The sequence below is a fragment of the Mycetomoellerius zeteki genome, unplaced genomic scaffold, assembly GCF_001594055.1.
Source record: "Mycetomoellerius zeteki isolate Tzet28-1 unplaced genomic scaffold, Tzet1.0 scaffold162, whole genome shotgun sequence".
Classification (NCBI taxonomy): domain Eukaryota; kingdom Metazoa; phylum Arthropoda; class Insecta; order Hymenoptera; family Formicidae; genus Mycetomoellerius; species Mycetomoellerius zeteki.
Window position 1 is genome coordinate 211,206 of NW_017256572.1, and position 27,866 is coordinate 239,071.

Consider the following 27,866-nt stretch of genomic DNA (forward strand, 5'->3'; position numbering starts at 1 on the left):
CGCAGCCAATGTGTCTTGGGCTTTACATGGGGTGCATTCAGTACCACGACCGCTCACTGAGCGCTCAGTGAGCTCTTGTATGTTTGGTTTATATTTTTAATTCTAACGGAATATATCAATATTACAGTTTTTCATAAGTTTGTTTAATGACAAATTGATTGCCATTGTCAATGGCATCCTTAGGACTGCTGTCAGTAATTATCCTGATTCAGATTTAGATTATGCTTCCTTCCACATCTCTTTTCCTTTCTTCTTTTTCCTCTCTTTTCTTTTAATTTTCCTTTCTTTTCAATCCCTTCTTTTCTATGCACAATTTAACACCGTTGATAGTGTTAGACCGAAAACCAATAACTGGAAATAAAATATATAACAAAGTATGTGTGTTATAGCGAATTCAGCAGACCGCACTAATGCGCACCGAGCATGTGCACTTTTAATGACACTTTTTCAGTGTCACGCATTCGGTTTGTGCGCACTGTCTCAATTAAAAATCATCGTATTCGACAAATGAAAACTGACCCAATGTAGTGCTGAATTTATATTCAGACCAACCGAATGAACTGAACGAGTTCAAAAAATGTTGAACTGACGTTCCTGACAATGGTCGCGTTCAGCAGACTCAACTGTTGCGGAGCGGATTAATGAGCTCTCGCTGCTATTGGATGATCTAAAAGAATACACCAATAGCAGTGAGCGCTCACGGATCGGCTCCACAACAGTTGAGTCTGCTGAACGCGACCAATGCAATTTGGCATAGCACTAAAGTAGTTCTGCACTCGCACCATGTCAGGGCAGCACTAGAGCGGAGTCAGTGCATATGTGCCGAATTCGCCATAACATTCGCCAATCACAGTCGTTCCATTCTTCAGAGGAATAGCTGATTGGCCAGTTTTATAACATCGACGTTATAATTTTGGCGTAAATCGAGCCGTGTAAACATAGTTATAGCCAAGATATCAAATGATTTAAACGAAAAGTACAACGATGACTCACACGGAGTAGAACGTGTTAAATAATACAAGACATCACATTTACAGTTACATAACAAAGGTAGAGGGAGTTCAGGGCACAAAAATGTAATGAGAAACATCGTTAGTGTCCTCCACGACTTTGGATTGAAGTAGCTTGATCTCGAGCCTCAATTTCTCCCTCTCCATCTCCTGTTTCTTTATTTCATTTGAGTAGCAATTGATCTGTAGCTTCAATTTGTCCTTCTTCAATTTCAGCATCTCAGTTTCATGATACAATTTCCCTTTCTCAGCACGTAGCACCGCCAACTGCTCTTGAAGTAGTTGATGGCTCGTATCGTCGGATAGTACAGCCTCGGTTGTCTCCAAGTCTGGCTTTATCGTCGAGACCGGCTTGGTTGCCATGTTGGTCTCGCTCTCGGGCCCGCTTTCTTGTTCCAGTTCGGTTTCCATAGAAGTACCTTCATTCATGATCCAAATTCTCGAATCTGTTTCTTGGAAGCTACTAGTTGACTTTGGTGATTGTTGAAGTTTTAAAGAATCACTCTGCGATTTATGATTGGGCGAAGTAGACGTTTCTTTCGTAATTTTCTCGATAGTGGTAGTAGAAGTAATCGTTTCTATATCTAGAACTAATATATATAAAGTCTCCTTTAACGAAAATTTCCAGTACAAAAAACTACTAAAACTGGAATCATTCGATGTTTTGAACAATAAACAAGCATACATGCATGCATGCTATTATGGCATCCGTTTCACGCATGATGCACATGATGCATCTTTTATCGTTATTTACCGAATGTTAAACAAGGATAAATGATGCATTATGCACATCATGCGTGAAATGGAACGCAGCCTATGCTTGCTTTGATGCATGCAATCTCTAGCTTGTTGATAGATAATTACGAAATTAGCACAATTATTTCTATTCTAAAGGTGCTGTCGATCATTTATTCGATCATGTAACTGTATTTGATCTTATGATTGATACATGCAAGGAAACAAGCTACGTATAATAAACATAAAACTTAGGCGTGTCAACAGAAATCAGCATGCCGCGCTTAATGTGTGAACATATTCTAGCATCAGGGAGTCAATCATGTAACTTTTTCCTTAGGGCGCAACATAAAAAGTTAAAATTTTTTGTATGCAATATGTATGTACATACATACATAAAAATTTTCATTTTTCACATTTCCGCATTAGGGAAAAAATTACACAATTGATCCTCAGAGCAAATATAGTAGCGTGCAAGCTTATCAATCAAGAGAGAGAAATCGAGCTTTGTGTGACTCCAGCTTAATATAATTAATAAAATTTAAGTACCACGTCGCTTCGGTGATTGACTATCATCTACTGTGTGTGACAAGTGATTGTTGCAATAGTTATTGAATTCCCTCTCGTCGACGAAAACAGAACCATCCGCGTTGACAATGGATTCGACTATCACCGACGGATCGCCGCTCTCCATTACCAATTCGCCTACTATTTCTCCGTCGGCCGCTATTATGTCACCTTCATTATTCGCTCTCAATAATTCACCCTCATTAGTATTAATCTCATCGACTACTTCCTCTTGTGTCAGTTGACTACTGTAAGAATCTTCCCCGTCATTTCCCTCGTTCACTTCTAACTCTGTCGATAATCCCTAAGGCGAGAAAAAATTATTTCATTTATAATACTAATACAAATAAATGTCTAAATTCTAAGCAGAATCGTAAGGCTCGTAACATATTCCTTGTAAGAATTTTTAAGTGCTTATATCTTTATACAATATTTTTACAGACAGCTTCTTACTAGCCATAAAATTTACAAGAAATCATAGATATTTTCGAATAATAATCGTACGTCTTATGATACATATGTATAAAATTAGAATACTAATCATAGTTTTTACAAGTTTTACGAGAACACATTACGAGTCTCACGATTCTGCTTCGAATTGACTCAAAAGAGAAAATTATAAGTATGTCTTACGTCTTGACTCCAAGTGGATTTCTGCTCCTTCTTCATTCTTTTTAGAGTCTGCGCTATTTCGTCGTCAGATTCGGGAAACTTTTTTCTATTACCACCTCTGGTCTGCATTTTTTCGATATTGCGAATCTTTTCAAATAATTGATATGCTCGTTCCGGTGTGATATCTTTTTTATCTTTATTAGCTGCAGCTATGTTAAACAAATCTTTGGATCGCAGTTCCTTATTAGTGCGTAATCGCACGTACTCTTTCAATCTTTTACGATCAACATGCAACTGCATGAGATCTTGGACATCTTGTCTAATTTCGCCACAGAGCTTTCTCTCCTGAGGAAGTCTCTTAAATAGATCCTATTTACAAAATATTTTTTTAATGTAATGTAATCTTAAAAAAATTCCGTCACTTTTTTAGAACTACAAAGTTTTTAGTACATGAAAGATCCGATAGACTGCAAGTGAATATTGGAAACAAAATGCACTATAAAACATTACTTATACACAGAAAATTGAAAAGAAGGTGCCATAACATGTGAAAATAACTAGTGAAAAATACTGAGTACTCTAATCTGTTATTCGTGCTGGTATGAATTTTAACTTAAAACAAAGGCTGTATCTTTTCCGAAAGTCTGGTGTATCTTTTGTTATAATTCTAATTGTGTGTGTAAGTTTAAATTTATATAGCATGCAAGCATGAATGATTGAAGTTATACTTCAGTACTTATTTTCAATTTTTACAATATTATAGTACCTTCTTTTCAATTGTCTATATTTGAATAAACTCTGCAGTGCATGAACGTCTTCAATGTTACTGGTACTGTAACGCAATCTGTCGGATCTTTTGCACTACATACAATAAATTTTGTATTTTGAAAAAACAGAATTTCTTTAAATACATTGAACATTAAAAATTGTAATACAGGATACTAAATTTTTAATTCAAAAGTAAAACAGAATGCTCTTTTGTTTTCTTTTCTATTTAGTTCTCCATGTAATATCTACATCTTTTTCTAGTTCTTTCTTTTAATTCTATTACTCTCTCTTTTAGTACAATAGACTACTTTATATTTAATATAAAATTACATTTTATATTTAATATAATGAAATAAATTGATAAAATATGTACCTCTGAAATTTCATGATTGTGTTCATTATTAACACTAGTCACTTCTAATTGTGTGCCTTCTTTAGTCGCTCTGACCATAATGTGAGCAGGACAATTTGTTCGTATGGACCTATAAAACACATGTAAGAATGCAGAAAGAAGAAATAAATTATGTCAAAGCTAGATAAATATTAATACCAACATATCATTAATATACATTGGCTACATTTAGCAGAATGTTTATTTTGCAACTGTTGGAAGTTTTCTTCGCACTGATTGAATTACACTTTTCTAGTTCTAGAGGAATGGTCCTAACTCTGCAGACAATCATAAAACAGTTGAAAAACTGTTATGTTCTGCTGAACACAGCTATTGTTTAATGAAACGATTAAAGACTCACTGAGATTGTCTCCTACCAGCACCACGAGGAAGGAACTTCTGGCCACCATAGATACACGCATATTTGACGGAATAATACTTCAATCGCTCGCTGATTGGCCGTGCGGTTTTCATATGGGCTCCGCTCACAGTTCTACTGTCTCGTCTCCAGTAATGCACCAAAGTATGTTTCGAAACTCTGTCCAACTTCTGCTCCAGTTCCTCATAGCTGTCAAACACCTCCCCCAGGTGAAAGGACATGTCCCCAATGCTCATATTCATCGTGAAAACTGCAGCTAACAATCTGTATAACAAGAGAAACAGTTTACAATTGATCTCCAATAGAGATTCACAATTTTTCTTCAATGCGAGACAACATTTTTACCGTCGTCATCGTCGAATGTGATCTGCTCGCCTAGAGAGAATACGACGTGGATTTCTTGAAAGAATCTAACTCGAAGGTCGTGATACCGAAATTAGAATGGAGATTAGCGTAACAATTGTAAACTAGAAAAAAGTCCGACCATCAAAAAGTGTCATCGTCGCCGTCGCTCGATCGACCAAAGCTCAACTCGACGACGACCGAGCCAGATCGAGCGCAACGCGGACTTGAGCATCATTCGCTGAGAGTCGGAGTGAGGTTATATTATGCCTACCGTGTTAACGATTGGCGTGGTAGAAGCCAATGAAGTCACGTCGGAGACCGTGAACACAGACAGATCGAAATCTCTCGGCGGTGAACCGAACCGAACGAGCAGGCGACTTTCCGGTGGATTTGTCACGACATAATGGTGATCGATGGCGATTCGTCGAACGGATACATACCGCGATGATCACGTTGCTATATTTTCGAAGCGGACGGAACCATCGAGATGACGGCATCCGAAATCTTTTGAGACCCTCTACGAATGTTCCAAGAGAAGATATCGAATGCCTCTTTGGCCTCTTGGATGTCGCGCAAAGTCTTTTAAATCTTTGCGTCGTCAGAAGCTTAGCATTGGTCGCTTTCAGCAGATTTAAGCGGAGTGGATCCGTGAACGCTCGCTATACAGTAAAAAACATTTTGTGTTAAATTTTTAACATATCCGACTTTTAATTTAACATAATATAATTGTTTTATTTGAATATTTTGTGTTAAATTAAAATTTAATATTTCTCATTGTTAAAATAACACAATTTATAGGTAAGTAAACAAATAACATAAAAGTAATGTAGTTTTAAAACAAATTCTAAGAATATAAATGAATAAAATGTGTTGTTGATTTAGGGAGCTTTTTAACAAGCGACACTGTGCGACACAGCGATCACCTCATCCTTGTTTAACATTGGCGAACAACAAGAATACAACGATGCACCGTGTCACACCGTGTCACTCTCTGTGTCTCTTGTTGGAAAGCTCCCTTAACATATCATAAATGTTAATTTACAGGGTATTAATCATGAAACTTTTTTCCCTAGGGTGAAAAGTGAAAAGTGAAAAATTTCTTCATTATAACTTCAATGGTAAAAATTTTCACTTTTCACTTTCCATCTTAGAGATAAAGTTTCATGATCGATACCTAGAAGAAATATGTTCCATACAACTAGTCACATATTTTATATGTAAAAAGATGCAGATATCTTGTGTTATTTTCTCTTTGTAACAGTAAATATCTGTTAAATCTATATATTTGCATATGTTAAATATCACAGAGGCATTGCCTAAACTGAAAATGTAAAAATAGCATCTAATTTCAGTAAAATTTAATATTATAAATGTGTCAATGGCTACGTTTACACCGTGCATTTAGGCCGCGGCGTATACGATAGATGTCCTTGTTTAGCCTGTATATTAAATAAAGACACCTATCGTATAGGTCGCGGACTAAGCGCACGGTGTAAACGTAGCCATTTTAACATAAAATTTGTTTTTAAATTGTGTCAAAATAAATTTTGTGTAAGTGTCCGGACATAGGTACACTGGGACGTTCATCTTAAGTCCGAATATACAATAGGTGTTTTAAGCCTTAAGTCGTAAGAAATTGACCAATCACAGTCGAATTTGAGGAGAATAATCGACTATGATTCATCCATTTCTTATGGCTTAAGGCTAAAAACTCTATTGTAGATCCGGGGTTACAATCGAATCTGAGACGAATAATTGACTGTGATTCGTCCATTTCTTATGGCTTGAGGCTTAAAACTCTATTGTAGATCCGGGATAACGAGGTTGTAAGAGCATAAAACACATATATTAATATTTATGCTTTAAAGAAACTACATACATGTGAAAGTTGTGTTCACATAACATTCTGTTTTTATTGAGCAACACATTTTTATAGTTTATTTATTTTATTTGATATTAGTTTTACTGTTATAAACAAAAATTTTAAAAATAATAACAAAAATCTAAATTTTTAATATAAATATTTTAAGTTCTAACAATGACTTATGCAAAGTTTCATTGAGATTCACCAAATAGTTTATAACAAATTAATATTTTGTTTATTTACTGAACAATTATCTGAACAATTGTCTGCATCTCAATGTAACTTTACATAAATATTTTTGATAAAGTACTTATTCACTCATCATAAAGTACTTAAATTTTTCATAAAATACTCTTATATTAAAAAATTGAGATTTTTATCATTATTTTATAATACATTTTCATATATTTCTGTTAGAATACAAATTAAAAAAAATATTACTTTTATTAATAATAAACTTTTGATGTCTAATGGTAAAGTCTAAGTCTCTAATTTTTTTGTATTACTTTTAAATGCAATTTAGAATAACCTGTAATTTTCTCAAGTAATTCTCTTAACATATTGCATTTGCCTTACAACCTCCTTACAGTGTCTATCGCATTTTCCTGGGAGAAGAATTTTTTCGATAAAAAAAGTTAGTCCTTTATTCCATATAAAAATACATATTTTGATATCTTTCTATATTTATACGGAAAATACAAAGATTGCAAACAGACTTTTAAAAAAATACTCTGTATCCGTTAGTAACATTCGACTACTCATTATAATATAAAAACAACGGTTCAACAAAAAAAAAACACTTTATTATGACATATCTGTATTGAAAACAAATTTTTGATAACCATACAGTGATAAACAATATTCCTATTGCAAATGTCTGTAAACGTTTTGTCCTTTGATAATTTTTGCTGATAACTAGTTGTGCACGTTGTCTAAAGCGAGCAGTGACGTTTTCACCGTTAACATGAATTCTCGTTTCTGCATATTTATTCTTCTCTATTTCGCGGGTAAGTATTCATATTGCAAATTTTGTAAATATTATCTAAAATTATGAAATCTAACAGGATATTTGCATTACGGATCTTTGAACAATGAAGTACAAAGGATCATTAATGGATTAGACACCAATATTAATTTAGTTCCCTATGTGGTAAGGACGAAAGACTATATATCTATATCAAGTTTAAAATGTTAATGTAAATAAATGCATATTGCCGTTTGTAAGTATTTTGAGAACGCTTGCCATATTTTCGCAATTTATAAAAATTTAAGTACTTACAATTAGTGAAAGTAATCGTAAAGAAGTTTTCAAAAATGTTTTAAAAAGGAAAAATTGAGTTTAAAATTGCTATTTGAACTTTGTCTTCGATGATATGATATTTCGTTCCTAAATTATATGTACATACATTGACAATTGATATTGATAATTGAAAATTGGTATGTCTCAATACTTCCGTTATATTTTAATGCGCCGTGTCTAGAAACACAATCGGGTAAAATTTAATCAAATGCACTTTAAAGTGATCTTTCTAAGCTTTAAAATGCTTTTTGAAAAAAAAAACGGTACGAAGATTTTTTACAAAAGTATCAAATTTTTTTGTATAAAGACCTACTTTTTTTGAAATATTTTTAAACTTCAAAAAGTTTACAGAAGAAATAAAAGAAAAATGTTTGTTATAATGTGTGTGCTTAATTTATAAAAACTTTTTCAAAATTTTTTAAGAACTCATTTCTACCATCATATAATTATTCGATATTAAAAAATTATGTTTGACCCACTTTTTATGGTTATACTTTACAACAATTGGCGTCAATTAAAATCCCATACCAAATTAAATAATAAACAATCGTAATGGTACTATCTTTAATTCTTATACTATAAACCTAAGTATACATATATTCGTATTCCTAAAGAAGGATCTTTCTATTCCGATCCAAATAGCTTTAATTCTTCCTATATGAAATTTTTGTATCTCAACTTATTCAAAGACATTTTCTCTTCCAACCAAAGTAGTAGTTAATCAATTCTCCTCCAAAATACTATTCAAAACTTTATCACGAAATTGCATTACCTTGTCCATTCAAGTATTACCACAAAAAATTAAAAAAGTAAATACTTGACACTGCTAGATGACATGACAGTAACATAATACTAAAAACATTAATATAACATCACATACGTAGTTAACTTTAAATATGAATAATATATTTTTTTATATCATACCGAGAGTGATTGCTATAACGCCTGCTACCTTTTCGTTTGACTAAACTAATATGTCCTAAAATATGTAAAAAATATTCAAATTTCAGATTGGTCAAAATTAGCGCGATTAAGATTATATACGTAGTAAGACATTTTTGTTCTTTTAGTTGTCGCTGAGGTTAAAGGATAACCATGTGTGCTGTGCTGCTATAATAAACAAGGAATGGGCTGTGACAGCAGGTCACTGCATGAAAATGTGAGTAAAATAACAAATTTAGAAATAATGGTTTGTTAATCTTTATTAAAAAGATAATAAGAAACAATAATAATGAGAGGACATTGAACCACAGTCGCATGATTTCAGTGGCGAATAATTTTACCAATCATTTAATATACATATGTACAGACGTTTCGGCCTAGATTAGGCCATCTTCAGTATAGATACAGAGTTTACCAGTTGGTTAATGAAGTTAAAACGCAATGTGTTACATAATTAAAAATTGGAGATTATTCGTTAGTATGTATGCTAAATAGATATATAAAAGAATCTTGATAGTATTTCCTTGTTTTTCACGTGTCCTAATATTACATATACGTCTAATTACACAAAAGTAAAATCATATTAAAAATATTTTTCGCTTGTATGCGTACAATTTAGAAGTGAAGTTATGGATGTTTGAATCTAATAGGTTTTCTTTACCTTAATATGAAAATTTAGAGAATAACAATTATCTTGCTAATTGAGCGTCATTTTTTTCCTGAGCCAATGGAAAACTTGTTAGACGCGAGAGTTTCCAAGCTCTATTATTTTAAGCTTAATACTTATATGAATATCATTATCTGATAATATTTCATGCATTTTTCCTTGTATTCATTTATGTTCATTGAAACTATTGAATTACCTTTATCTGCACATGTAATTAGATGGGATTTCCACTATCACCGATCCTGGCTGATATAGTCATTCAAGATTTAGAGAGGGATATTTTTGCTAATATATCAACGTAAATATTCCAATATAGATATGTGGATGATGTTTTGCTCGCTATACCGGAAAATCAGATATTTCCAATGCTTGACTCATTCAATTCTTATCATGAAAGGTTAAAATTTACAGTTGAACATAGAGAGGATGGTTCGATTAACTTTTTAGATGTCAAATTAAAAATAGGGGAAGGTTGCATCATATTTGACACATATAAGAAACCAACAAATTTCGATAGATATTTAAGTTATAAGTTGAACCACCCTCTAAAACACAAGAGAAGAGTAATAATCGGATAGCTAGATAGAATACTGTTTCTATCACATTCAAAATTTCATTACAAAAACATTGAAGGTATGATTAACATATATACTATTAAACAACGGGTATCCTTTAGCGGTTATATTTTCCATCATTAATAGCAGAATAAAAACTTTATCTAATAAAAATGATTTTTCTCTAAACCATATTTTAAAAAAAGATCCATTTCTGAAATAATTTTTATCAAAAAACAATCCCACCCTCTTAATAAACAAAACGACACTAACAAATTATCAGATTCATATCTTCCTCTCCTTAATATCATTTCCTCTACCACAAAATCATTTTATAATAGAGCTTGGAAACTCTCGAGTCTAACAAGTTTTCCAATGGCTCAGGAAAAAAATGACGCTCAATTAGCAAGATAATTGTTATTCTCTAAATTTTCACATTAAGGTAAAGAAAACCTATTAGATTCAAACATCCATAATTTCACTTCTAAATTGTACGCATACAAGCGAAAAATATTTTTAATATGACTACTTTTGTAATTAGACGTATATGTAATATCAGGATACGTGAAGAACAAGGAAATACTATCAAGATTCTTTTATATCTATTTAGCACACATACTAACGAATAATCTCCAATTTTTAATTAAGTGTTAATGTAACACATTGCGTTTTAACTTCATTAACCAACTAAACTCTGTATCTATACTGAAGATGGCCTAATCTAGGCCGAAACGTCTATACGTATGTATATTAAATTATAAAATTATTCGCCATTGAAATCGTGCGACTGTGGTTCAATGCCCTCTAATTATTATTGTTTTTTATTTTATAACCACTAAAATTATATTTATATTTACTTGTAAAAAGATAATGTATATTATAGAACTGACGATCCTATGAAAGAGATTACCTTGTGTAGTGGATCTTCTATTCTTTATGAGAATTGTACCGTTCATAACATAATCAACTTTTTCATACACGAAAACTTTGACAACGACATCAATGACTATGACATCGCTGTTATGAAAGTAACACCTGCATTCATATATAATGAGCATACGAAAGCGGTTGACTTGGCATCAAACGAAAATGTTCATAGGAAATGGGGTACAGTCTGCGGTTGGGGGTACTATCGGGTAATAATAAAGTATTCCGACTTAAAATAATATTGGCATTTAAATTATTGCCATTTTTTTAATTTTTAGCTTAACATCTACAGGATGTTCGGTAACGATTCTTTCGTGAGCATGGGAACTTAACGCGGGGAAACGTTCTCTTTTGCCGCTTGTGTGGCAATGGCTTTGCCATTGCTTGCAGTAAACAACTCTTCGCGCAATTAATCAAACTACGAGATTGGACGATCGTAAAGATCCTCAAGTAAGAGATTGGGCACGTTTGGTATAATTATATTTTTTAGGACCTGCTTAAGAGAATCCCAAAATTGTCTGTTTTACTGACTAAACGTGTATAATTTTTGTGACATACTATCTTGATCAAAAAGTTCCCGGAATTACCACCAGGTGATGCTCTGAGTCAGCTAATTTGAGTTCTGTTTTTTTGGTTAGGTTGCCACATCTATCATTGATATTTCCACCAAATTTTATCGCCATAGCTTGACATTTGTAAAAGTTACGCCGTCTTGAGTACATCTATCTCTGCACGTGTTTTCGATTTTTTACAGTTTTAAAAATGGAGTTGAATTTGCAACAACGAATTTGTATTAAATTTTTTGACCAAGAACGAAACGAATACCATCCAACAGCCATCGAATTCACCCGATATGGCTCCCTGTGATTTTTTTCTGTTCGATCGAGTCAAAAAACCATTACTAAGAGGTAATGGAAAAATCGAAGACGGTTCTGATGGTTATACCGACAATAGAGTTCCAGAAATGTTTCGAGAGCTAGATCAAGCGCTGGCATAAGTGCTTTGCAGTCGATGGGGAGTACTTTGAAGGGGATAATATCACTTTTGATGAATAAACTTGTATTTTGAATTTTCTGAATGAATTCTGGGAACTTTTTGATCAAGATATTTTTGTATGTATGTAACTGTCTGACTTTTTGCGCGGGATAGCTCGTCAGAATTATTACGGTCGATCAGGAAACGAAAAGAGGTTCGTAGCGGAGAGAGAGAGAATATAGCAATAAAACGAGATGCGTACGTATGGAACAGTAACGAAGTATTTACTGTGTGTTTGACTATGATACAATGCGAGTGTGCATGCGCGCGTGTGTGTGTGTGTGTATATTACAATAGCAGGTGTGTGTATATGCGTGTATCGCGATCGAACTCGTCGCAGTGCGATGTCGCGAGGCGCTGTTACGTGGTTGATACGCCGTAATATAGATAAAATATCAAAGATTCGAATTCTGTCTTCAGAACAGACTTTATCTAAAGAAGATACGACTGACAAGCTTAACTAAGAACGGCTAACGGGAGTAGACTTAATCTAGATTAGAAGGATTTTCACCTAGACAAAAAGGGTGGAGCTTTGTTGAAGATTAACCAATGAGATGACATGCTCAAGTACCCAAAAATATGCGTAATAAAGAGAAACGGGAACTGAGGTACGTGAGTTTTTGTAACTCAGGAATTCGTAGACTGGTCATAAAATATTTGTAGGTCGAATATTCAGAAAGGAACAAAAGGGTAGAAAAAAAATGGCCAAACGGATATTGGAAACGAACAAGGAAATAATTGGAACAAGGTTTGTCAGGGTCATCTTGACAAAAACTTTATGTTAGAAAGTTATTAAAACGTGTTTGTAACGGCGATACTGTAACTTTCAAGCTCTATAACTCGAAAAGTACTTCATGAAAAAATATTTTATTATAGTGTTTTGGAAAGCTCTGGAGGTGTGCTATAAGAATATGCAATGAAAAATGGGGGATTCCATTTAAAAAATTCATGTTGACCTTGACCTGACCTTGGTGTCTCCTATTCAAAATCCGTTATTTCCACCTTCTTTCTCCCAAGAAAACCTACAACTTTTATATAAAACTTTTTCTTGTATCTCTTTTAGTTTCTGAGATTCGCCTGGGGCGATTAAAATGCCTCATCTGTATATGTGAACATACATGCATATATACCATATTTGTAGTCATTCGAACTGCGCGCCGAATTGATTTTTCAGACTTAATAAACGCAATTAAAGTATTGTAGTAATGTCACGAATTAAATTGACAAGCAATTTTAATAATTTAATGCTCAATCAGGCATCCTATTAGAAAGATGTTGATATGCTGGAAAGCTGTAAATAAAGGAGGATGTTAAAAAGAGGCCGATTTTTGTCCACAAAGGTATAAGTAAAAGGAATAGCGTTTTTTAATAAATTTTGACCTCTTGAATACGATAATGTTAATAAAAAGTTCGGGATCGATAGGGAACATCTCGAAAATTAAGCATAAACATGATATATTTAAAGAAATTTCAATATTCTTGTTTACTTTTCAAGGTGTTCCTCACATGTCACGAACTTCGATCCAGATGCAATCAGAGCTGCTATCACAAAGCAGCCTCCCAATGCCTACATTTCAGTATTTCTACCCCATTCAGTTTAGCTATATAAAAAACGCAGCACAACGCAATTTTTTTTTAACAAAGTAATTGTGCTAACTTTACGTACATCAGTAAACCGGACGAATTTGACGATTCTTAGTAATTAATGTTTTCCATAACGGTTGTGAAAATTGTAAAATGTAAATGATTTTAGACTTAGTTTAGTCCGCTGTACCTGCTCACGGAAGGTGATACAGTCATTACCGGACATCCTATATACAAAAATTTAAGCTTCTATAAAATGTGCAGAAAGTCCAAGGTGTTATCGATCCAGTTCTGGCGAAAACTCTACAGTGTGTAGTAGTACCACGAATAAATAAATGGACATGCCAAAAAGATTATGCAAACAGATATATAGTGACATCTCGAATGACATGTTATGGATTTCAGGAGGGGGGCTTAGACGCTTGTCAAGTAAGATATAAATGCAATCCAATATTTATTATTTATATTCATTATATCATACGTTCTATATACAGAGAGAAGCTTGAGAAGGAACTGGTCATTCCTTTTCGGTTTCTGTCAATTTTCCGGAGTTATCAAAATTGTCCGTACACGCATTAATACATCTATTTTCGATTTATGCAGCTACATACTATTGATGAAATCTCTCTCAAAAATAGATATGTATACGTGCTAATCCGTGCTATATTCTCAATTGTGGATTTTAATTTGTTTTTGTAAGTGTATCACGAACTCGCATTTACGTTTATTTTTGACAACCCGATTTTTTCTTTTGCTTCTTCTTATAAACCGTAAATTTCAGACTCATTTTCAGATAAGTCTTACAAGTAAACCTACCCAAATGTTACACACCGATTTTGATGAGTTTTTGGTATGTTGTTCTCCAGACAAAAATAAGCGACAGGTATTTTTTTATACATACCTTTAATACGTTTTTATTCGTACCCATATGCACTTTTAAGGGATGAAACACCCCTTTGAAAAAAATCGGTTTCTCTCTTTCGAAGCGAATCTTCGAAACTATAAGAGGTAGAAAAAAATTTCTCCAATTAAAATTGAATGGTTTCAAGAGTACTTTATAACTATAATAAAAAAATATTTTTCTTTATAAATAAACAGTTTTTATTATAAATAATTAAAAAATTTTTTTTATTATATAATAGTTATAAAGTATAGTATAACACTTGGGTATAGGTTTACTTATTAGTACCATGCAGTGCAAAACTTAAAGGGTGGATTTCCAAGTGAAAGAAATTCAATCAGTTGGCCCAATCTAACTGACAATCCTTCTGGAAAAAGAGTTCGTAATGCATATTTTGCAAGAAATCTAAGAAAAGAGAGACCTCTTAGACTAAAATTTAACAGCAACATCATAACTATAACTTACAATACAAAATAACTTTATTCTCATATAAAAATCTTAATCTCATATAAAAATTTAACAATAAATAATTACGTCTTTTAAAATCCAATTAAATAAGAAAAACCCTATATTCGGTCAAAGCGAATCTTACAAGGGAAGTTTCACAACTGTCCGGAACCGATTTGATTCTCCATGAAATATGTTGTTAAACGCGAAAATCTAAGAGAGAGACACGTATTTTTTTATATGTGCCCTAACTCATATTTAAGGGGTGAAACACCTCTTTGAAAAAAAACGATATTTTTCTTTCGAAGAGAATATCGTCGGAAGTATAAAAGGTAGGAAAAAATTTTATAAATAAAAGTTGTACGATTTCAAGAGTGCTTCAATGTTGTGAAGAAAAAATTTTTTTTAATTTTTTTGTTTAACAATTGTTTAACAACATATTTCATTGAAAATCAAATCGGTTCCGGACAGTTGTGAAACTTCCCTCGTAAGTCCACACAGAACAAAAATTTTTTCGAAAATCCGGCGTTTTCTTGAGAATTTTGGTGGCTCCCTGAAGAGTTCCAACGGTCATCCTTAATAACCGATGCGCTGGAACCAATATCTAAAAGTTCTTAAGCTTTGAAGTTTTAACTTTTGAATTTTTCTAAGTCTACACAGGTTAAAAGTTTTTTTTCGGAAATCCAGTGTTTTCTTGAGAGTTCTGGTGGCCCCCCGAAGAGTTCTATCCTTAATAACTGATGTGCTGGAACCAATATCTAAAAAGTTCTAGAGCTTTGAAGTTTCAGATTTCGAATTTCTCTACTTCAGGGCGCTAGAACTTTCTTGTTTGCAGTCTCAACTATTTGATTATTAAGGATAATCGTTAGAACTCTTTGGGGGGCTATCAGAACTCATAACAGAAATCCAAAAAAAAATTTTTTTTCAGAAAATTTTTTTTTTGAAAAAATTTTTTCAGAAATTCGGTGTTTTCTTGAGAGTTCTGATGACCCCCCCCAAAGAGTTCTACCGATTGTCTTATATGGATTAAGGTGCTAAAATGAATCGTAAAGAAGTTATAGCAGTTCAAAGTTTCAGAATCGTGAAGTTGGCCCCCCTAATATTTTAAACCAGGGCTGCAGTCGAGTTGCACATTTCGACCGATTTTGTCTATCGTCATCCCCACCCTTTTGTTTCATGGCATTTGTTTCATGGCAGATCGTGTGCGGAGACATAAAACGCTCGAACTCAGGGATAATATTAACCGTAACTCATACAGGGCACTATAGGGCTATAGGACTTTGAAACATATTGCCTCATATCCACTGATGTTTATAAATTTTTATTATAATAATAATAATTATTATTATTATTATGTTAGAAACATTCTACGATAGTAACTACGCATGTGTTCAGATGCGGTAAATTGAACTCAATTTGCTGGGAGATGAGAATACTCCTTAGATAACTACTCTCAACATGCCTATCAAGCGGCCACAATGTGACCTACTCAGAGGTATCAACATTAATGCGCGCGGCAAACACAGACAGGCTATCACTCATAAACAACAATTAACAACGTAAATTATGTACAGGAAATAAAGAATATATATACAATTTAAGAAATATATACGGTAAGAAAAGCATAAGATGCAAAAAAGAAAAAAAGCACAATTGAGATAGAACACTGGAAACAGTAAATAGAATCAAAGGGAAAAATAAAGTTGCAAGGCATAGATAAATCTAATGAATCAAAATAAATAAAATTTATGCACGAAAACACACCGACTCCGTACCTCTAGAAGACAAATCTAGTTGAGGTATTCGGATGAGTCTACGACTCTAAACAGTATGTGGCTTCAACCAATATAATCCAGCATGTGGCGTACAATCTGCCTCCAAAAAAGGATTCCATCTAATAAGTCGTCAACAGGTATCATATCTCGTACTTAGATAGCATAAGAACATCAGAAAGAAGACCGAGGTCTCTCAAAGCACAGAAGCAGGATCGACGACAAATTTTAAAGATGGCGGTCGAATAATCTGACAGGATAAGAGTCATGGAAATACCTCGATTTTATTGCCAATAACTACGGGTTAATTCCCAAATCGAAAATAGGTGTATTGGCGCTGATGTACGCGTATTTCGGCGGTTCCACGAGAAACGCCGGGATGGCCTCTCTCAAGTTTCTCTTTGCTATACATCATTATTCATATAATACAGGGTGATTCGGGAGGGCCAATAGTGAATACTGACAATATCCTCCTCGGTATAACTTCGTGGGGAGACGGTTGTGCTGAAAAGAATTCGCCTGGTGTATACACAGATGCAATATTACTTCGATATTGGATTAGAAGTAAAACCGGCATGGAAAGTTAAAAAATTTACTGTTGTAATGTATGTATAAATACAATTAATTAAAATTAAAAGAAATAATGTTAAAAATGGCTATGAGCCAAATACAATAAATTCAATATTAATGATATATAGATATTAATACATATCATTTAATGATATGTATTAATGATATGTATTAATGATATTAATACATATCATTAGTACTATTAAAATACATATTAATACATATCAAACAAAACTTCCTTCCCTAGTCATTGAAAAGATAACACAATGTTTGCCAACGATTAAAATAAACGAAAACAACTTGCATATTCCTCATAATCTAGATTCGATAGATCCGAGTTATTATATTCTCGGCGACATAGATCTATTGGTCATCCGTTTAGAGCGTCCGTTTTTTGGGAGCTTCTAGGAGCAAACAGATTAAAACTTCAAAAAAGGCGCCTATACTCCAGGAAACATCTTTAGGTTAGACTATTTCAGGCAACGTGCAGGCAAACTGCACACATCAACGCCAGACATACTGCGGTGTCTCTACTAGTACAGCAATTCAAACGCAATTGGAGAAATTCTGGTATATAGAAGAAGTAATCCAACCAACCTGCCATTCACAGGAAGAAATCCAATGTGAGGAGTATTTTGTTATCACTCACTCCAGGAGTGCTGAAGGTCGCTTCGTAATACAACTTCTGTTCAAATATTTGTATAAGTATTTTAAGTATTAAAAATGACATATGCAAAATTTCATTGAGATTCACCAATTAGATTGTAACAAATAAATATTTTATTTATTTACTAAACAACTAATGTCTACATCTCAATGTAACTTATTTACATAAATATTCTTAAATTTATAAAGTACTTGTATAAAAAAATTGAGATTTTTATCATTATTTTATAATACATTTTCATATACCTATTTCTATTAGAGTACAAATTACAAAAAATATTACTTTTTATTGAAATAACTTTTGATCCAGATGGTAAGCTATCCCTAATTTTTTTGTATTACTTTTAAATGCAATTTAAAATAATCTGTAATATTTTCAAGTAATTCTTAACATATTCTATTTGCCTTATAACCTCCTTAAAAATACAATATATTTCTTGTGTTCATCATATCCCTTCTTTTTCTCCATTATTTGTTATCCTACGATTAAAATTTGCATACATGGTGATAAAATAATTTATTTACAGGAACAAACTTTGTTTACAACCGTATTTAATGCAGGCTGGTTGCTCTTATCTAACAAAGGCAATTATAATCAATTTAAGCAGCGAGAAAGTGACGTACTTATCGCGATTCAGGAGACAAATACAATGCCCGTTATTCGAGGTGCCAATTAAATTTCTCGACTTTCTCTGAAATTCTTATATGTAGGTGCTTAGTTGGATATTACAGTTTGCTGCATGATATATAGACCATGTAAACAGTGTTTCTGGGTATATTAAAACTGGACATCTTAGACACGCAGAAGTTAGTTGACATCCTATTAAGTGAAATTCACGGTTCTCCTTCGAAAATTCTTGTGACATTTCGACCTTCCGAAGAAGCTGTGTGATAAGAGCTTAAAGGAGTGATATTTAATCCGCAACAAAATAACGAAATTTAAATAAACGCATCATTTTTTCGACATACAGAAACATTGGAAATTCTAAAATGATAAAAATTCAGTCATTAATCACGCTTTCGATGTGCTACATCATTTTTCATACTTACGTCGATGCCTGGAATAATATCGATAAGCACAAAATCGTGAATAGAAAACAATTGTGGCAAACAAACGATAACGGATCTGCTTTTTCCGCCGCTGCAAAACGAAAATGGGAATCATTAAAATTTCCGAATAATCGCATTCAGATTGCTAGGGAGAAAAGACGTGAGTAAGACTGTAATTTAAATATCATAGCTCGAAAAAATCTAAAGAAAATGGAAATTATTCTTTACGATGATTATATTCAATACAATCTTGTTTTGTATCAAAATTCTGAGAAATGTAAAATGTTCTAGAAACAATTATTTAACATAATTTATTATGTTAAATATGGAAACCGTTTTTTACTCTGAACTCGATTAAGTACATCATTAGAAATTTAATCTTCAAAAAAGGTAGATACTAGCACTAACAACGTAAATACTGGCATCAAAATTGTTAAAACCTATAAATAAATCTATTATTCCATAATAAAATTATATTAGCATATTTTAGAGTCACAAATAATTCAATTCATCGAATACTGGATTTGAGTCATCTGCACAGAAAAAAATATTATATTGAGATTTAGTTTGCAAGAGATGGCACTAATGTCAGTGTTGTCAAAGACATTCCAATCACAGCAATTATTTCTTAATGCTTTAATACATATTACTCCATGATATTTAGTTTACTAACAATAGACGCAGTAAACATCGTGTTTATACTATTTAAAAAAATGGAGCTTTTTAAAGAGCATTTTCGACATGCGTTACTTTTGTTTGTTAATCAGAAGAAAATGGCGGTTGAAGGTCATAGAATTCTGATAGAAACTTATGGTAATGTTGCTCATCAATTAAGACATGTGAATATTGGTTCTGTCGATTTAAAAGTGGTGATTTCAATATTAAAGACCAAAGCTGAAAAACAGATTTGCAAGTATTATTGGACGAAAATCCAGCGTAATCCACTTTATAACTTATCAGAGAATTAAATGTTGATCATACAGCAGTTATTAAACGTTTACGTGATGTTATTTAAATAAATCAGTTTTTGAAGAAAAACCCTCAAAACTAAATCACACTCCTAATATTAATGACAGTTAACAGCAGTTTAGTTGCAAATAGTCTTGTTAATTTAATGACAGCTTTTACAAAAATTTTTCATCGCTTTTACATCTCAAATGGACCCGTTTTTAACCCGTTTTTAGCCTGTTACTGCTCGTTTCTTGCACTCGCAAGCACTATATAAGCACTATACAATCATGAGTATTTTTTAATGAATTGTCCGTTTCCAGTACTCGTTTTTTCGCTATGAATATTTTTGAGTGGATTATCCGTTTTCAATACTCGTTTTTCAGAAGAGTGAGAACACGTAAATACGTCCTCTTTTACTAATACTCTTTTACTAATACTAATTTATTTGAGTAAGAACAAAATATACAATATGATATTACATGTGTATACAGTGTTCTCACTGTTCACGTTGGTGAAATTTGACAACGGCATCTGCGACGGATTGAACGGGGAGAACGGCACATGCGTTGCGGCAGCAGAATGCGGACAGCGCGGAGGTATCTTCAGCGGCGTTTGCGCAAATGGTTATGGAGTCTGTTGTATAAGTAAACAAACATCAGATTGAACGTTTAGTCATTTTGAAGAAATCTCTTAATCTGCATTTTTACTCCATTCTCTAATAGTTACGGTATCCTGCAACGGGATGACTACCGATAACAACACGCACTTTGTCAATCCAAATTATCCGTCTACCTTCGACGGTATGGAATCATGTCAAGTGACGATAGTAAAATCAGATCCAGATGTATGCCAATATCGGTATATATACACAGACATATATTATTAAGAATATTTAAAACATTAATGATATACTTGTTAATAAATTTATTCAGTTTATAATCATATATAATTTAAAAAATATTCAATATTATTTATATTATAAATCAATAAATAAAAGAAGAGCTACCAGCCAATTAAAATTTAAAGAATATTTAATATTCGTACAAACGTTTCGACGCCGATCGAGTCATTTTCAATGTAAAAACAAATAAATTATTTTTAAAAATCTTTAAAAATAATTTTTAAATAATATTAATATAATAATTATAATAATATTAATATAAATTAAGTTAATATAAAGTTAACATAAATATAATTTAATAAATATGATTTTATGAAGATATTGCTTTGCTCAGTCTCTCCCGTTTTTTTCATTGTAGATTAGACTTCGTACAATTCAATATCAGGGGACCGGAAACGGCGAATAATGTATGTGTTTACGATCAATTCATCGTTTCCGGTGGTAATCCAGTACCAACAATATGCGGTAACAATGATGGAAATCACAGTAAGTATAAAAAAGTGTTAGTTGCAGAGTTTGGAAGTAACTCGTCACTTATAATGAAGTTACAGTTAGAATTATCCTTAGAACATATACTACTGGAAAAGGAATAGGGCGCTGAATATAAAGCCATCTGTGCGAGAGAGAAATCTATACAGTCCCAAACATTCGTAATGCGCATGCGCAGCACCATCGTCTGTGTGAATGGTACAGTTGGTTTGGTGTTTCATATACATCTGTAACTGTACAATTCACACAGACGATGGTGCTGCGCATGCGCATTACGAATATTTGGGACTCTAGCTTTCTCTCTCGCACAGATGTTAGCTTCATGTCTGGGTGGCATGGGCAATTCCTCTTTCAGTGCAGTAGTACATGTTTTAAGGAATTATCTCAGTAACTGTGATTTAACATACAAGGGAACCTCGCAAAATGATACATTCTGATTTTAATAAAACTTTGTATACATATAAGGTACATGAAAAGACGAATTTAAAAAATATCAGTTGCGACATAAAAACAATTTTAAAGGATGAAATCACCTCTTATATGTAAGCGGTTTTTAATATTCTTCATAATAAGGGAGACCGAGGCAGTGATGGGAGGTGACAAGAATTCGTCTGCTCTAGGAAACTTTGTGCGCGTAAAGCTGAGCAGCCTTAACTGACGTATTTCATGGTGCTATAAGACCCCTAATAACGATGTTAAGAAAGTTGTAGGGAGAAAAGGAAGTTTTTATTAAAGAAACATAGTGTGTTATACATATTAAACATTATACATATACATATTACATATTGCCACATTTATTGCCACATTTATTGCCACACCGTGTACATATTAAGAAATTATTTAAAATATCTCACTTCGACCGTTAATAGGCTTTCTCATATTATAGTTTGATTTATTCAAATAAACAGTCCGAGTTCAAAATCTTAATATTGACGATGTTATTTAATAATATAAGTTGCGATTTGATTCTCTATACAAGCTAAATACTTTTTACAGTGTACATAGATACAGGAGTTGGACAAACCAATCCAGTTACTTTAACCTTCGTTACAAGTGGCAACTCTTTTTCACGATCGTGGAAGGTTCGGATCTCGCAAATACGATGCAATACGATATATCGAGCCGAAGAAGGTTGCCTTCAGTATTTCACCGGAGTTTCCGGTCAGATAAAATCCTTCAATTACGATCCCATGATTGGACTACAATTGTCAAATCAAGATTACAGTATATGCATCAGGATGGAGAGGAACTTTTGCGGAATCCAGTACATGGCGTGTTCTGACGACGGTATAAAAAAAAATGTATATATACATAGTACGTAATAAAAACAAGTAAACGTAAATGTTTGAATGTTCAAAGAGATTTTTCTAAAATTTGAAGTTAGATATCTTAGCAATGGTATTAATAACGACTTTCCATTGTTTTTCATGTTATTTTCATATATGACATCAAGAATTTATTTTATCCATTAACACCATTATGTCAGATTCTTTAAAACACGATTGTTTATCAACCAAAGATTGAAGTTTGTTCGTTGATGTTGGTGATAGATACGTCTGTGTTCTCTATCGATTAGTAAATCTATGTCTGTTTTGAAGTTTCTATTTATATATTTAAAAAAAAAATTATTTATAAAGATAATATTGACTTGATTGTTTCCCACAAATCGGAGTTCTTGATTATTGTGAGTTCCCTCGCCTCTCACAAATCGGGGTGCTTATTTATTGTGAGTACGTCACTTAATCTAGTCAGGTTAACTAGACTAACCATGAAGTCAACGAAATGCGTGATCAAGATCTAAGGAGAGCTAGGAGAGGAATTTAGTGTAGAAAAGGGATTGAAACAGGGCGACACAATGGCCCCGATATTGTTTAACCTGGTGCTGGAGAGCGTTATACGAAGAGTTGAGGTAGATATAAGTGGGGATCTTAGCTACAAGTCTAGGCAACTCGCAGGCTATGCAGACGATATCAATTGTCTCGCTAGATTCCTGTCCGAACTTGAGGAAACCTTTAAGGAATTGGATGGAACTGCGAAGGAGGTGGGACTGCGGATCAATGAAGACAAGACAAAAATTCTAGTCATGTCTAGAAAGCGGAAGGAAATAAGACAAACAATCTGCATAATTACAACACCGAGAGGAAGTATTTCTCGGTGTTGTAATTATGCACCAAGAATTTAAATACCTGGGGTCCATCTTAATGAGAGATAATGATGAATACAAGGATGTGAAAATGAGAATTAAGACGGCGAACGGTGCATACTATGCACTACTCCCAATCATGAAATCCAGGAATGTGCATAGAAACATTAAAGTGACGCTGTATAAAACACTAATACGTAGCGTTGTTATGTATGGGTGCGAGACGTGGTCAATCACGAGAAGAATTGCCGAAGACCTGAATGCATTCGAGAGGACGATTCTAAAGAAGATATACGGACCAATAGAAGAGGAGGATGTATGGAGAATCAGATATAACTAAGAACTATATCAATTATATGGAGCACCAAAGCTGTCGAACCACGTGAGAATTATGCGACTTCGTTGAGCCGAGTATGTGCAACGCCTAGACCAGAGCTGGGATTTAGTTGCACATTTCGGCCAATTCATTTTCAGCTTGGTTCCTGCCCCTCACTTCACTAACCCGCGCGCAGCCTAAATGCCGATCGGCATTATAACTCGAAAAGTACTTAATGAAAATGAATTTTATTATAGCATTTTGAAAAGCTCTTGACATCGACTATTAGATTCTGAAATCAAAAATATGGTGTCTGATCTAATTTTAAAAAATCGATGTGACCTTGACTTGACATTAGTGACGCCACACTCCAGGTTAAACTAATAATCATTAAATAGATCTTTTTAAACCCTACAACTTTTGTCTGAGACACATTTCTGTAAAACATATTTTCCGTAATATTCAAAAGTCGTGACTTTTTTTGAACACCCTGTACATACATATATAATTCTTTTACAGCTCAAGACACGATGGCTACTACATTAAGTACGACGAATCAAATAATGCGTAGCAACTCATTCACTCTGACGGGAAATACCCAAACCACGCAAATTATGTCGATGACAGGAACGTCCTGTATGACCGATTGGCTGTCAATACCGTGCGCCACAAATCTTGATCGATTACCATCGACGTCAATGACATGCGTCGATCGATTGTGTGGTGGTACCTTCAACTCGGAAACCCTGAACTTGAATAGCTCATCTGTTATTAGTGAGTCTGTTATTATTTTTATTCTGACGCTATCATTCTCTTTCTCTCTCTCTCTCTCTCTCTCTCTCTCTCTCCCCCTCCCTTCTTTAAACACATCTTAAAAATCAGAAAGTGCACAACTAAAATAAATAATTTAGTGTTTTCGTAATAAATTATCAATTTAGTGCGAACTAATCGGTTATTTGTTTCATTAAAATTATAATAAAATTATGTTCAAGTGACCTCCTCTTACTTTGATACATGTTCTTGCTCTTTTCTGCACGTTTCCCGTAGCTCTTTGAATTATTTTTGTCGATTCTCTCGCGATAGTACGGAATACTAATTACAATAATGCTGAAAAACTGTATATATAATTTATTGCGAAAAGTATTACCTCGAAAAAATATTAAAAAATAAAACTTGTGTCATTGTTGTATATTACTTTTATTAACATTTAAACTATAAAGAATACTGCAAAAGTACTTTTTAGACTATAATAATTTTATTTTAGCACTAGCTATTTTAGCAGTATTTTACTGATTTTAAAAAAATAACAGAAAAATAACGAATAGTAACATTTTATATATTTACGGTAACAAGTTATTTTTAAAAATCAGTAACTAGTAATGGTAACTTGTTACTATTTTACTCGGTAACCAGTAATTGCAACTTGTTACTTTTAAAAAGTAACTTCCCATTCCCAGCTCTATTTACTCTTTTGAGTCTTTATTAGGCACGCTTATAATATACATATAATTTATAGTTGAATATAAATCGTTTCCCTTTATCATTCAATCATTAAGGCCATTGCACGTAAAAGTATTATTCGTAACCGTAAGACCATAAAAAGCAATAAATTGATTGACTACGAAGCAAGCGATAATTCACGTGACTGTTTTCCGATTGGTTGGTCATAAGGATAAGGCATCTTATCATAATCGAATTCAAACCCGAATTCGGAACAGGCTAGCAATGAGGCCTTTAATAACAGATATTTTCCTTCTCACCATTTACCATATTTAATGCATGTCAGTGTCATTGATTTTACACCTATTGCGCGTTCTCATGAAATAATCATCATGCGCGAAATTTCCAAAATAGTTAAAATAGGCATTAAAAACATGAAGAAAATTGGAAAAGGGAAAATAGCGGTGGAAATCTCTCCTGCGGCCGCAAACCAGCTGGTTCTTAGTCAGGATCTTTCAAAGGCTGGCCTAAGAGCGTTTATCCCCACTTTTCGAGTAGTACGCACAGAAATTATTAAAGGATTCCTTTTCAATTACTTTTTCAGGCACCGTAAAGCCATTCAGATTAATTTTTCACACGGACAGCATCGAGGGTCCAGGTGATGTTGGAAATAGAGGCTTCTGTCTTAATTATGTGCAACAACCATGCACGACTAAATTAAGATAAAGGTCATTTCGTTAAGTATAATTAAAGGACTAAAGCGTAAGTTTACGGAATCCCAATTTTTATTTCAAAAATTTGACACATATTTTTTGTTACCATGTCAATGTATAAAGGAATTCGCATAAAAAGCAACTGATAAATTAGTTTAATATGAATGTGTTCTTATATATAAATCAAAAAGTACGCGAATCTTTCTTAGTAAACACGAATATTCTTTTATACTCTTATTATATACATTTCTGCACATTAGAAAGAGTAAGTTTGAAAAAAGAAATGCACCTTTCCTAACTTTTAGTAAATATTGTGTACGATTATGTAAAATCGGTGAAGAAATAAAGAAAAATCGCCGATACTGACATAGGTCTCCTAAAGTGACATCCCCTTATTTCTCAGAAATTAATTATTGCACTTTATTAATACCAATAAAAATATGATCTGTTTAGTTAATTAAAAAAGTGTAAACGCATAATTTTTTTTTCCTATATTTGTGGCTTATTTCTATACGAAATCAGCTAAAAACGAATCTATTCTATGAATGCGAAAATAAAATTCTTACGATTTTCTTTTGAAATTGCGTAATTTAAATAATAGTGACTATATTATTAATATAAAATTACAATTGCTACTGAGAGTCAGCGCGGGAGGGGGTGCTCGATTTTTTTTACCAGGGTTATTATAAATATATTGTATATTATAAGTATTATAAATATATTATAAATATTTTAATTCTTTACATTAGCACTGAAATTTTGGTTGGAGATTTGAGATTAGAATCTGAGATTTGAATTTGAAACCGAATCTTGAGATTTGAGAAACGACTATGAATTCGGGCCTAAAGTTGCACCTAGGCATGTCTACGAAAGCAGCTGACATGAAACTGTGACGTCAGCTTATGCATGCGCACAAACGCTCCCGTGCAGGAATATTCCCACGGACAGAGCACATCACTGATCATTACCACAGTCGCCAATGGTCGCGTTCAGCAGACTCAACTGTTGTGGAGCGGATCCGTGAGCGCTCACTGCTATTGGTGTATTCTTTTAGATCATCCAATAGCAGCGAGAGCTCATTGATCCGCTCCGCAACAGTTGAGTCTGCTGAACGCGACCATTGAGGACGGAACGCGATAAAAACCGATGAGACAAGTACAATATGCGTGAACGTAAAGTAACACGAGAGATACGTTAATTAACGCGGAAATAAATACGCGTAATCGCCAAACGTGCGAGAATATAAGTGGAACGCGGAAATAAAGCATAGTAGTCGTAACAAGTAACCAGGCATCGTGAAAACGCGAAGTACAACGCAGATATGTAACCGGCGAAGCGACATAGAACCAGCAATTGGTTTCGTATCTGAAAGCATCTTAGACGAAGGATAGCATCGCGAGTAACACGGAACAGTCATAATTAGTGACACGAGATGAGAAGTCTAGTTGATATGCAGCAAAGTGTCTTGTTGCATCATACATTGTTGTCAGCTATGTTGGAAGGTGGCACGTAGATTCGAGAACGAATCCGAATTCAAATTAATCGAATTAATGAGTGTGAGTGTGTGTAATTACTATTACTGATTGTTGAAAATACATTGTTACCGAAAACGGAACCTAAGTGTTTAAATCACATCTCACCTATAGCGCAATAATGGAAGACACATTTGTCTAGTTTACATCGTATGTTTTGATATGGGTACTAACTAGTAACTTTCTATTGAATTATCTTAATTTCGGCGAAACGTATAAACATATACATGATATGTGTATTTAATTAATCATTTTGATGTATATTGTACCAATTTAGTACATCCTTTAAATACAT

The 27,866-nt window shown here is 33.3% G+C and overlaps 3 protein-coding genes across 7 annotated transcripts; 2 read left to right on the forward strand and 1 right to left on the reverse strand.

Moving 5' to 3' along the window:
- Positions 1 to 743: 743 nt before the first annotated feature.
- Positions 744 to 5,422, reverse strand: LOC108721163 (uncharacterized). 4 transcript variants are annotated; one of them, XM_018445560.1, is made up of 6 exons: positions 5,248 to 5,422; positions 4,445 to 4,726; positions 4,066 to 4,174; positions 2,946 to 3,293; positions 2,295 to 2,616; positions 744 to 1,600 (listed from the first exon to the last, which is right to left on the reverse strand). In XM_018445560.1, exons 2-6 carry the CDS (start codon positions 4,702 to 4,704, stop codon positions 1,062 to 1,064), a joined length of 1,578 nt encoding a protein of 525 aa, XP_018301062.1. In that variant the 5' UTR covers positions 4,705 to 4,726; positions 5,248 to 5,422; the 3' UTR covers positions 744 to 1,061. The 4 variants fall into 4 exon arrangements, with proteins under 4 accessions (XP_018301062.1, XP_018301063.1, XP_018301065.1 ...); XM_018445561.1 differs by lacking the exon at positions 5,248 to 5,422 and adding an exon at positions 5,079 to 5,216; XM_018445563.1 differs by lacking the exon at positions 5,248 to 5,422 and adding an exon at positions 4,808 to 5,063 and having other exon boundaries at positions 744 to 1,594.
- A 2,130-nt stretch (positions 5,423 to 7,552) lies between these two features.
- On the forward strand, positions 7,553 to 20,390 carry LOC108721175 (trypsin). The gene is made up of 9 exons (XM_018445581.1): positions 7,553 to 7,678; positions 7,736 to 7,821; positions 9,042 to 9,130; positions 11,018 to 11,270; positions 13,945 to 14,109; positions 17,232 to 17,405; positions 17,850 to 17,993; positions 18,564 to 18,702; positions 20,358 to 20,390. The coding sequence occupies exons 1-6, from the start codon at positions 7,636 to 7,638 to the stop codon at positions 17,385 to 17,387; spliced, it is 792 nt and encodes a 263-aa protein (XP_018301083.1). The 5' UTR covers positions 7,553 to 7,635; the 3' UTR covers positions 17,388 to 17,405; positions 17,850 to 17,993; positions 18,564 to 18,702; positions 20,358 to 20,390.
- LOC108721174 (uncharacterized) lies at positions 11,491 to 26,173 on the forward strand. 2 transcript variants are annotated; one of them, XM_018445580.1, is made up of 7 exons: positions 11,491 to 11,511; positions 20,529 to 20,681; positions 20,760 to 20,895; positions 21,297 to 21,424; positions 22,424 to 22,714; positions 24,406 to 24,660; positions 25,931 to 26,173. In XM_018445580.1, coding segments are annotated over exons 1-7 (1,086 nt in total). In that variant the 5' UTR covers positions 11,491 to 11,510; the 3' UTR covers positions 26,053 to 26,173. The 2 variants fall into 2 exon arrangements, with proteins under 2 accessions (XP_018301082.1, XP_018301081.1); XM_018445579.1 differs by lacking the exon at positions 11,491 to 11,511 and adding an exon at positions 18,757 to 19,246.
- The last annotated feature ends 1,693 nt before the right edge of the window (positions 26,174 to 27,866 follow it).

Excerpts from the sequence above, each read along its gene's own strand:
- LOC108721163 (XM_018445560.1), bottom strand. The coding sequence starts at position 4,704 with ATGAATATGAGCATTGGGGACATGTCCTTTCACCTGGGGGAGGTGTTT. Across the intron at positions 4,175-4,444 it reads GCTGGTAGGAGACAATCTCA|GTCCATACGAACAAATTGTC; the intron begins GTGAGTCTTTAA and ends TGTGTTTTATAG. Across the intron at positions 2,617-2,945 it reads AATCCACTTGGAGTCAAGAC|GGATTATCGACAGAGTTAGA; the intron begins GTAAGACATACT and ends TTCTCGCCTTAG.
- LOC108721175 (XM_018445581.1), top strand. The coding sequence starts at position 7,636 with ATGAATTCTCGTTTCTGCATATTTATTCTTCTCTATTTCGCGG. Across the intron at positions 7,822-9,041 it reads TTAATTTAGTTCCCTATGTG|TTGTCGCTGAGGTTAAAGGA; the intron begins GTAAGGACGAAA and ends TTGTTCTTTTAG. Across the intron at positions 9,131-11,017 it reads GCAGGTCACTGCATGAAAAT|AACTGACGATCCTATGAAAG; the intron begins GTGAGTAAAATA and ends TGTATATTATAG.
- LOC108721174 (XM_018445579.1), top strand. The coding sequence starts at position 19,027 with ATGATAAAAATTCAGTCATTAATCACGCTTTCGATGTGCTACATCATT. Across the intron at positions 19,247-20,528 it reads GATTGCTAGGGAGAAAAGAC|TGTTCTCACTGTTCACGTTG; the intron begins GTGAGTAAGACT and ends ATGTGTATACAG. Across the intron at positions 24,661-25,930 it reads GAATAGCTCATCTGTTATTA|GCACCGTAAAGCCATTCAGA; the intron begins GTGAGTCTGTTA and ends TTACTTTTTCAG.